This window comes from Manis javanica, chromosome 1, assembly GCF_040802235.1.
Source record: "Manis javanica isolate MJ-LG chromosome 1, MJ_LKY, whole genome shotgun sequence".
NCBI classification, from domain to species: Eukaryota; Metazoa; Chordata; class Mammalia; order Pholidota; family Manidae; genus Manis; species Manis javanica.
In genome coordinates this window covers 49,037,757-49,048,437 of record NC_133156.1, presented here as the reverse complement: position 1 = coordinate 49,048,437, position 10,681 = coordinate 49,037,757, and the positions used below count along the sequence as shown (strand labels likewise).

The 10,681-nt window shown below is 45.6% G+C and overlaps 1 protein-coding gene across 18 annotated transcripts in view; it reads right to left on the bottom strand.

The window, feature by feature from the left end:
* Positions 1-2,466: 2,466 nt before the first annotated feature.
* TENM2 (teneurin transmembrane protein 2) overlaps positions 2,467-10,681 on the bottom strand; it is a 1,157,254-nt gene continuing 1,149,039 nt past the window's right edge. For all 18 annotated transcript variants that reach the window (XM_073231871.1, XM_073231863.1, XM_073231878.1 and 15 more), the window contains 2 exons: positions 6,178-6,308; positions 2,467-4,589 (listed from right to left, as the gene is read on the bottom strand). In XM_073231871.1, the coding sequence (XP_073087972.1) occupies positions 3,828-4,589; positions 6,178-6,308 (893 nt within the window). In that variant the 3' untranslated portion in view covers positions 2,467-3,827. The remainder of the gene's footprint in view (positions 4,590-6,177; positions 6,309-10,681) is intronic.

Here is a 10,681-nt window from a genome sequence, read left to right as displayed (position 1 = left end):
GCAATGTAGAGTGGGACTGGGGGAAGGGTCTCTCTGTCTTCCCCTTCCCTGCATGAATATTGCCTCCCCTCGCCCCCAGCAAATGGGTCATGCCTCAGTTTCCACTCTTAGAAAAACTGTGCTTAGAGTAAGGATTTAAAAGTAATAAAAATGAACATTTCCCGAGTACTTATCATGTGTCAATGATACATGCGATGTTTCATCATCACCAAGCCCTGTTATCAGGCCTCATTTACCGAGGAGATGATGAGTTATGTGACAGGCATTGCTTGGGTGCACCAGTGTCCTGTCTCTCACTCTTCGGAGATTCATAGTCAGACTACATTTTCTAGTCTCCCAGTAGGTGGGCCCATGGAACCCCCACCATGGAATGTGAGTGGAGGTAATGTGTATCATTTCTATGTGGCCCACTGAAAATAAAAGCGACACGTGGTCTTGGGTCTCTTTCTCCACCAACCAGCTGAATGGAGAGGACTTCAAACATTCTGAGGACCTAGGAGAACGCCTACCACAAGGAAGGAGCCTGGGGCATTGACGTCTGCACGGAGCAGGGCCCTTCCCATGACCCACGATGGACTCACAGTGAGAATTCAACCTATTTTATGTTACGCTGGGTTTATGCCTTAAAGCAGCTAATGCTATTTGCCCTAATTAATGGATGTAACTATCTCAAGTCTCCACATCTAGTGAGTGGTCCAATGAGGAGTTGCTTCTTGGCAGGCTGATTTCAGAGTATACAATCTCATCCCCTGGACTGCCTTCCAGAATTCTGTTCTGTGTCAGTGTGCAAATCCTTCTAGAAGAGGTTGAATGTTTTGCCCTGTCATTCTAGGACTGGCTGGAGGAAAGGCAGGAGAGGGTGGTTGTTCTTTTTTACCCAAGTCTATCTCCTCCCATGTTGTGGGTTTGTGGGTTTGTGTGTGTATGTGTGTGTGTGTGGTGAGGGGATGAGTTGGTCTAGATGTAGCAAAAACTCATGAATAATTCAAAGATGGTTGGCATAAAAGAAGAGAATTTTAGGTTCTAGTGAAATTCTGGTGACATATGATTCCCTATGTGGCACACTATGTGCCCACCCCTTTGGGTCTGCCTGTCCCTGGATGGGGCAGAGCAGCTGCTGAGCAACCTCCCCACTGGGTTCTTGCCCCAGATCAACTCCCTGTCTTTGTTGAGCCCACATGGTGCCTCTACCTGAGGGAGACACAGTGCGGTGGTTAAGTCCCTGGTAGCTCCCACCAAGCTAGGATTCCAGCTGGCCTCATGACCAGCTGGGGGCTGTTCTGTGAGTAGCCAAGTGGTCCCTCTACCGGCTGGAGTAAACAAGGTAGGTGGCAGCTGGAACAAAGCACACATAAGGAACTGTCTCCCACTTCCCGTCTCCTGTCCTCCTCTTGAAGGGAAATGACCCAAACTCACTGCACTTGGACCAACAAGGGTGGTCGCATGTGCTTCTGAGAAGGTCTCTGGACCACTTTCATTCTCCTGTTGACTTTATATCATAACTTGCTCTGCCGTAATACTAACAGGGCCGACAATGCGTGACACCTGGTGTGAAGCTGGCTAGCCTGGCCTCTGTCTCTCCCTTCCTTCCACCCCTGGCCTGGCTAGAGGACTGGGAAGGCAGTGGTGCTTCTGAGCACTCAGAGTGTCTCAGGGTGACATACCGCCCAGACTTCCCGGAGAGGCTTTGAAATCAGCCACAGCCGGGCTTGAATATGAGTCCACTACTTAGCAGCTGGGTGTTAATAGGCCTGTTTCTCACCTGCAAAGTGAATGATAGTAGGATCTTGTTCTTGCAACCTAGCCACTCAATTTACTGCCATTTCCCCTTCGATAGTCCAGAGTATCTTCATCTCAGGTCAGTGGCCACCAGCTTTTTCCTTTGACTCACACAGTTGACCACGTCAGTGCCCTACTGTCTTCACTCTTCATCCAGAGTACTTGTTGATGAAATTAAAACCGATATCTCTTGTCTTTAATCTGTGTGTCTTCTGAACCCTGCCAGCCTCTTCTGTGTTCCAGCCTGACTGTCTCCCCCACAGACCCTTTGCACGTACTGTTCTCTAGGTCTGGAAGGCATTTTGTCCACCTGGTTAATTCCTACTTAACTTTAAGACTGGCAACTTCTGTGACATTCTAAGGTGAACTCACATTGCAGTTGATGTGTTTCCATAGCTTATAGGGCTCATTCTTAGCACTTAACACTAGTGTCTTTTTACTTCTTGCTGTAATGGACTATTGTCTGTGTCCCTGACCCTAAGTTACAGGAGGTGAGGACCCATATTTATGATGTAGGTAGAGATCACTCTAGAATTTAGAGCAGTTTGGGAGCGCTGAGATACCTTTAATAAAAGCTCCTGCAAAAGTCCAAAACACCAGCTCGACCGGTGTATCTTAGCAGCTCCCCTTTTCTCCAGCAGCTGTACTTTTTCTCACCTCAAAGCATTTCCACAGAAGACCAGTATCCACAGGAGTTTTAGAGACTTTATTTATGTATAAACAATTTAAACACTTTGCCATAAATTATCTTTGCCTGTCCCTAGTCTTTGCTTAGCAGCAAATTAAAATTAATATAAAAACTCGATGAACAATTCATACATGTATATTACAAAAAAGTTCCTGTACCAAAGGTCTTATTAGACATTTTTTTTGTTTTTATTTTTGTTTTTAGTTTTTTTTTAGTTTTTTTTAGTTTTTTTTTTTAAATTTTTATTTTCTCTCCTCGTGGTGACTGTCATGTGATTGTCTCAGTTTCTGGACCAAACAAACACACTAATAATTTTAAATCTGAAACAGTGATTGTGCCTTGAGGCTTATGTATGTACAGGGTGATCTGAAGTGGTGCCCGTTAGCAAAAGAGTGTCACAACGCCACGCCTCTACTGCAACTGATACCCACGAACTACGGAATCTAAACAGACTACACCCTGTAACTGCGTATTACTGTCCACAATGGAATCTTCAAAGACAAAAGAGTATGAAATTTATCTGTAGTGATTATAGCCACCATTTTGAATTGAATTTTACACTCTGCGCTCAAATAAATTAGCTCAGGCCAGACTAAGTTGGGACCTGAGAATTAAGTGCTGAACGGTATTATTTCACTTTGATTTTTGATATTAAATTTCCTTTTTTTTTTGTGGTTTTTTTCTTTAAAAAGTATTTCCAGTGCTCACTCTTCCACTTTTATCCCCCCTCCCCAGTCGCTACACACAAATCACCCCCGAAGTCGTGTTTTAAATGCACCTGTATTTGTTTAAACGAAAACGTCTGTGATACTTGTCCAACAAGCAGTCCGAGACGCGTTCCTCAGCTGGTGTGGGGACGCCTGCCTCTCGGATGTCTCTGCGCCGCTCACGTGTGGATGGGTGAGGTAATAGAATGTGAGGCCTGCTCGTCTTCATTTCTTTTGTTTTTCGGTCCGTGTGTTTGTTTTGCGTTTTGTGTTTTGCGGTTTGATTGTTTTTTGTTGTCGTTCTTTTTTGTTCCTTTTGGACGTTTTACGTCTCTCTTTGTCTCTCTTCTGTGTAGACCCAGAACAAGTGGGTCATATTTTAGGGGAACTTGGAACATTTTGTGTGTTTGTTCGTTCATTCGTTTGTTTTTTGATTTCCTCAGAATTTCCAGCCAGGCTTGAGTCTACTTCAGGATGTGAGACTTCTCGCTTGGACAGTAGCATTTGAACTCAAAAAATGTGAGCTTTCTTGCCACTTGGTGTCCTGAAGCAGCCCGGCCTCAGTGCCCCTGGTAGGTCTTCATCTCCTTAGGAGAGGAGGTGGCAGTCGCTCCCGCTGAGCCATCCAGACGGAATGGCGGCACATTGTTCTGTTACCTCTTTCCCATCTCGTTCTGTCTTAAGAACTGGATGTTACTGCTACTGTCTGCGAGCTCTGGGTACTGCTCTACGGGAAGCACGTAATAGCCCTCGTAACCCTGCACGCGGCCCGTGCTCAGGAGCTGCTGCTTCTCGCCCTCGGTCCACAGGCGGCTGCCCTCTCTGCCATCCCTGGCTTTCTGCTGCTCCTTGGCCCAGGCAGTGCCCAGGGCCCTCTGTCTCGCCTGGTCCAGGACTCGGGCTTTCTCTTCATCCAGGGTGTCGGGGGTGAGGCCGTAGCGAATGCTGAGCAGCAGCGTGGAGTACTGGAATTCAACGTTGGTGAACCTTCGAGTCCTGCCATTGACCAGCAGTGTGGGCTGTGACACAGTCACGTTCACCCCGCTCTCCAGCACCTTGCGGCCGATGGTGGTGCCCAGTGTGACCAGGTCACCATCGGCCGAACCAATCTTCACGAAGTAGTGGGTGTCCTTGCCCTCGATGCTGTAGTGCATCTTGTCCAGGTAGTAGGCATTGTTCAGCACAGAAGCCACCTTGCGGCTATCCTCACTGGCAATGCTGGACACGCCGGTGGTCACCTGCCCTTCTTTGATGGCAAACATGATGCCTTTGCCAATGATGGGAGTGGTGGTGGCAAACCAGTGGCCTGCTTTCTCTCGGATGTTGGCATGGAGCTTTTTAGATATGACTTGCCCTTCAAGAGCCATAAAGGCCTGATTATGCCTTTCTGTTGCCTGCTGGACACCTGTAATGAGCTGTGGGCAGAAGAAAACACACAAAGCTGAGAAGATGTGCTGGGAAGCTCATTAAAAAAGGGTCAGGAAGAGAAATGCTTGGACTCCCTGCAAGGACTACTTTTGTGTCTATAGTGATATGAGTTCATAGGGCCCTACTTTTTGGAACTAGGACAGGCTGGCTGATCTCCAGTGCTCTGATGGTATGGCCTGTCTGCCTTGTAACTGCCGCTAATGAGAAAGATCGTGTGAGGTTCACCACCTTGCTGGCATCTGCACTCAAGTACCCACTTACCATATATCTTTCCGCTATTGGGAAAGAGAAAATCATTCTCATTCTGATGGTTTGGCAGCTTCTTTGCCCATTTTAGACCCAGGAATATCCTGACCTGAAGGGCAGGGTACTTGTGAGAGCAGCTGTGAACCTTGCTGCTGTGACCTAGATTTCTCTGAGGCCAATGCCCTGGATACTCATTAACTTCCCTGGGTTAAGACCTTGCTACTCAAAGTATGGCTAGCAGCGTAGGAATGCCCAAGACCTACCCTGTTAGAAAAGCAGAATCTCAGGCTTCACTCCAGACCTCCTGAGTCAGAAGCTGCGTCCTAACAAGATATCCTAAGTGGTTTGTGTACATATGAATGTTTGAGAAGCACCAGACCGAGAGATCTGGGCTTCAGGGGCCAGAGGGAATATCCCTGGGCTTTGAATCATTTGCTTTGGATTCTAGCCCTGGTTCTGCAGAGGGATGAAATCACCATTACCTCCTTGGCCTTGAGTTCTCCATTCACAAATTACAATGTGTCTCAATTGGTGATTGGGGGACAGGCTGGGATAATGGAGAGGCTGTGTTTGGGAGGTAACAGCACTTAGATAAATGAGAGAAATGATGGCTATTCATCCACTGAGTGGTCCCCAAAGGACAGAACTGAGGGAACGCTGTTCTCAATTACCCAGCAGCTCCTCCTTGTCAGTCTGGACAAGTATTCAGAGCAGCTGAGACCACTCAGACTTTTATGGTGCTGAGCACTGGTTCTGTACAGGGGGTATCTGAACACGATGTCCACCCTGCATCCGACTGTGACAGAGGTCTCAGTTGTACCCAGACTGAAACTGACCACTTCTCGGTTGCCACTGAAAGACCCAAGCACAAATTATGTTCCAAAAACTCAATTTGTATATATTTGGGCCATAAAGTGCTGAGGTTTTATGTGGGCCATAAAAATGTTCTTTAATGGGACAGAAACTGAAAACCAGTTTTATTATGTCCCATAAAAGGCAGAAGGGTTATGATCGTATAGGCAGTGCAGATGGCAGGGCTACTAGATTTCTCTGTGCTGGTGTTAATCAAGGAATGACTCAGGGGTATATACTGAACAGATAATGACACCATAATTAAGGTAATTGAGATTGGGAAGAAATATGTGCTGTGCCAGACAGGTGACAACACTGACTTTCACTTTCCTGGGAAGTCACAACGTTTTGTGCAACTTTTATACCCAGCTCCAATGTTTTTCTCCCCTACCGACATGCCCTTGATTCCTGTGACATTCTGTTTATGAAAGGGAATGATGACCACCCTTCAGATACTTAGCAGGAACCTCTGCTTACCTGTCCATTCTCACTTGCTTGACTCTCTGACAATTCATAGGGAGGAGGCACAAAATACATTTTGGCTCTTGGGAAGCCAGGAATAATGTTGCTAAGCTGAAATCCAAACATCACAAGCCAGCTTTTCACATCTATGGTGGAAACAAAAATAAAGATTTCTGAAATCATGATGGATGGAAAGCAGTAAAGGATCTTGGAGAGAGAAGATCAAACGGGTGGTTGGCTGTGGACTTCAACAGTGACGGAGGCAAGCTTCTGAAGGTCTCCTGAACCAGAGCTTCTTTACATGGGTTCCAGAAAGTAGATGTCCTTCCAAACTTGTCATTAATCCCTGTGTGGTGATTTAGAAAGCCAGTGCTGGAGGAAGATTTAGTTTCAAATCCCCTTGCTGTGTGACTTTGGGCAAGTTCCTGCCCCTCTCTAATTGTCAGGGTCCTCAGATGTGGATTGGGTTAATAACTATACCAATCTTGTTGGGTTGTTGTTGAGGACTGAAGATGAAAACCCACGCAAAGGGCTTGTCACATGGATTGCCTGGCACATGGATTGCCTAATAAATATGGATTCCATTATTTGTCAAGTTTTTAAGGGAGAAACTATTATAGGCCAGTCAGTGTGTTTAGAATCTAGATATGATCAACTAGATGGACAAGTGATGATGTCTAACACGGTGTGGGACATCTCAGAGGAACACTGAACTGAGGAAAGGGGTTCCAAGAATGTGGAATGCACAGAGTTTTCCAGCTCCTGATACCCTTTTCTCAAGTGCCTACTCTTCAAAGAGAGGCCAAGGGAGTGCTCTGGTGCTCAGAGTAAGACTGCCCTTCTCCTGCCAGTGGTCAAGACTCAAGCCCTTGCACTGTGAACCATGCTTCCTGCCCACAGGTCCTGCCCTCCACTGGATGGTCCAGGCTCTAGAGTGAGACTGTGTCCCCAAGGCAGCTTGCCTCCCTCCACAGTGATCATTAGAGGGTCATGGGCACCCGTCCCTTGTAACACACATAGCCTCGCCCACACCATCAGCCTGTAGTCCAGCCATTTATGCCCCTCTCCCTGTTATGGGAAGGTTCCCTTTCCATTTCTCCCCAACTGCCAAAACACTTCCATCAGGCCCTTGGGAATTCACATTCATCATCAGCAAAGCCTCTGTGTCATCAACTTCCTCTCAAGGGTTCTTTTCCCTTTTGCTTTAACCATTTCTCCTCCAGGGACACTGGCCTCTCTGCTTCTCCTACAGTTACCAGCCCTGGAGGTGTGAGTGCTCTTGGTGCAGACATTGCTGACCCAGGGGCCACTCACATGCATTTCTTGATGCTTTTCTGCCCTACTGTCGTTCTCTCCATCTCTCTTGCTGAACTCATTTTTAGTGATTTCATTATGCAAGCAGTTGATCCCCTCCCGCTTCCATGCTCATCCTCTGGGCATTGTCATCACTGAGAATTCCAATGCCACTATTATCTCCTAGGACCTCCAGTCAATCCTAAATTTCCTTTCCCCATCTCTCAACATCCAGTCTCTCTTTTTTTACCTGGCACATATTCCATGGCCAATCATTAGAATCATTCCCTTGTGTATAGTTTTAGATCTTTTGCCCCTTTCTCACTTTATCACATGTGCTTGGTGAAGTCACAGTGCTGGTAAAATCCAAGTCTTTGTCTACTCCTTGTTTGTATCTGAGCAGGTGAATGTGGCTGGAGAAAGGAAGGTGACCATGCTGGCTGGAGTCTCTTTGAATTCCTGGCCATGACCTCCCTATGTGCCTTCCTGCTGCTCGGCAATCTGACTGCATTCCCTTCCTCCATCCGTCATTCGTCCATGCTCCTGGGTGATTCTGCATATTTCATTTGTCCTAACACCTCCAAAACCTGCTTTCTCTTCCTCCCTCTGACAGCCACCTTGTCTCCGATTTGCTTTAGAAAACTGATGCAGCCAGAGGGGAATTTCCCTCAGCTGTCATCACATGTACTGTCCTACCAGCCTCTGTACCCATTCCCTGCTGTCCTCCTGTTACTCCAGATGTGTTAAAGTGACTATCCACTTGTGCACTGGGTCGTGTCCTTTCATACCCATTCAAGGACACCATCCATCAACTCACTCTGGCCCTTGTTACCAGTTTACTCCCTCTTCCAATGGATCAACCCCATCCGCTACTACATATCCACTTAAAAGAAATTCTTCTCATGTCTCTCCTCTCTTTAGCTACCATCCATTCCTCACCCTCCTTTATAAAAACTTCTGGAACTCAAAACAATTTTCTGTACTCAGTGTCTCCCTCTCTTCTCCTCCCATGCACCTTTGAATCAGGCTTTGCCCCCAATTTCTCCACTGAAACAGCCCTTGTCAAGGTCATGAGTGACTTCCATGTTGCTAAGTCAATGTTCATCTAGGCATTTATCTTACTTAACAGAAGTCTTTTTGACAAGTCTAATGCCTTGGCTTTTCTTTTTTTCTTGGCTTTCTGGACAACACACTGTCCGTTTGTCCTTGTCTTACTGGAGTGGCCGCTCCTCGTTCCTCTCGGCTCCCCGTCTCCCTGATCTCTCAGTGTTGGAATGCCCCAGATCTGTCCATGAACTTCTTCTCTACTCTATCTACTCTCACAAACATGGTGATCTTATCCAGCCCCAGGGCCTTATATACCATCTCCATGAAGAAGATGACTTTGAAATTTATGTCTCCACCCTAGACCTCTCCCCAAACTCTAAACGAGTATATCTAATTACATTTCAAACTTCGGTCCACAATTGAGCTCCTGACTTTTCTCCCCAAACAGATCCTATCTACAGACTTTTCCATCCCAGGAAATGGCAACTCTATTATTCCAGCTGCCATCCTACCCTTTCTTTTTCTCACTCTCTGTGTCTAATTCATCAATATATTCTTTAAAAAAATTAAGGTAAAATTCACATAGCATAAAAGCTATCATTTTAATCATTTTAAAGTATACAATTCAGTGGCTTCCAGGGCATTCACAACATTGCGGAACTATCATTAATTCCACAATGCCATCATCTCAAAAAGAAACCTCATATCTATCATTCTGCATTCTTCTTTCCCCTCATTCTCTGACAACCACCAGACTGCTTTCTGTCTCTATGAATTTGCCTTTTCTAGACATTTAATATAAATAGAATCACACAGTATATGTGGCCTTTGTATCTGGCTTCTTTCACTTGGCATAATGTTTTCAAGGTTCATCCATGTTGTAGCACATAGCCATATTTCATTCCTTTTCATGGCTGAATAATATTCCATTGTTTGGATATACCATATTCTTATTTATCCTCTCATTAGTTAATGGATATTTGGGTGGTTTATATTTTAACTATTACAAATAGCTGTTAGGAATATTTGTGTAAAAATTTTTGTTTGAAAACCTGTTTTCACTTCTCTTGTGTATATACCTAGGTGTGGGATTACTGGGTCATACTGTTAAATCTTTTACTTTTACTTTTAAAGTAAATCCAGAATATGTGTCCGCTCTTTGCCACTTCCATCACCTCAACCCTGTCCCATCATCTCTCTGGCTTCCCTGCATCCTCCTCCCTGCTCCACATAGCTTATCAGCACAGCAGCCAGAACAAGTCTTTAAATAGGGGGCAGGCCATGCCATTCCTCTGCTCAGAACACTCCAGACACCCCCAATTTCTCTTAAAGTCCTACTACTCATTTATAAGGCCCTAGCCACTCTCTTTCCAACCTCATATGCTCCTGCTTTCTCCCTTGCTTCCTCAGCTCCAGCTCTGGTGCTGTTTCTTGAACATGCCAGGCATGCATCCTGAGGCCTTTACTCTGGCAAGCTTCTTTGCCTGGAGTACATGTCCTAAAAATATATTCTGGCTCTCTCACCTCTTCTAAGTCTTGTTCATATGTTGATTCTGCAATAAGGCCAACTTCCAACCACCACATTTAAACCCCCACCCTGATTGGTGTATTTGTTTTGTTTCTGTCTTTCTTACTCAGAATGTAAGTTCCACCAGGGCAGGGAGATTAAAAATTTGTTTTATTCACTGATGTTCTCCCAGACCCTACAGCAATGCCTGGCACAGTGCTTGATAAGTATCCATGGAATGAATGAACTAATGGGTGAATGCTGAACATATGTGGCAGAAGCTACCCTGACTAATATAAGTGTGACAGAAGAACTGTTGCTACCTGCCTGAGAGCATGCTAGTGAAGGGTCTGAGTAAGCTGTATCTACCTCTAGCCCTGGGGCTGTTGTGAGGGCTGTACTGTGGGTTTTTCTACTAAATGTGTGGGAACAGAAGAATCCTCTAATGAGAAGGAATGTGGGATCCATGGTACATTCATTGGTCTTGGGCGCAATTAACTCCTTGAATGATTCGGCATCATATTAATGATAGCCCATGGAAGAGTCATATCAGAATACAGGTTTGAAATTACCTAAAAGAATGGGTCAGCATCAAGCAGAGAGAAGCCTGGCTATAGTCCAGCAATGATCATATATTTACAGAGCACCTTTTCTGTGGAAGGGAGATGTTGA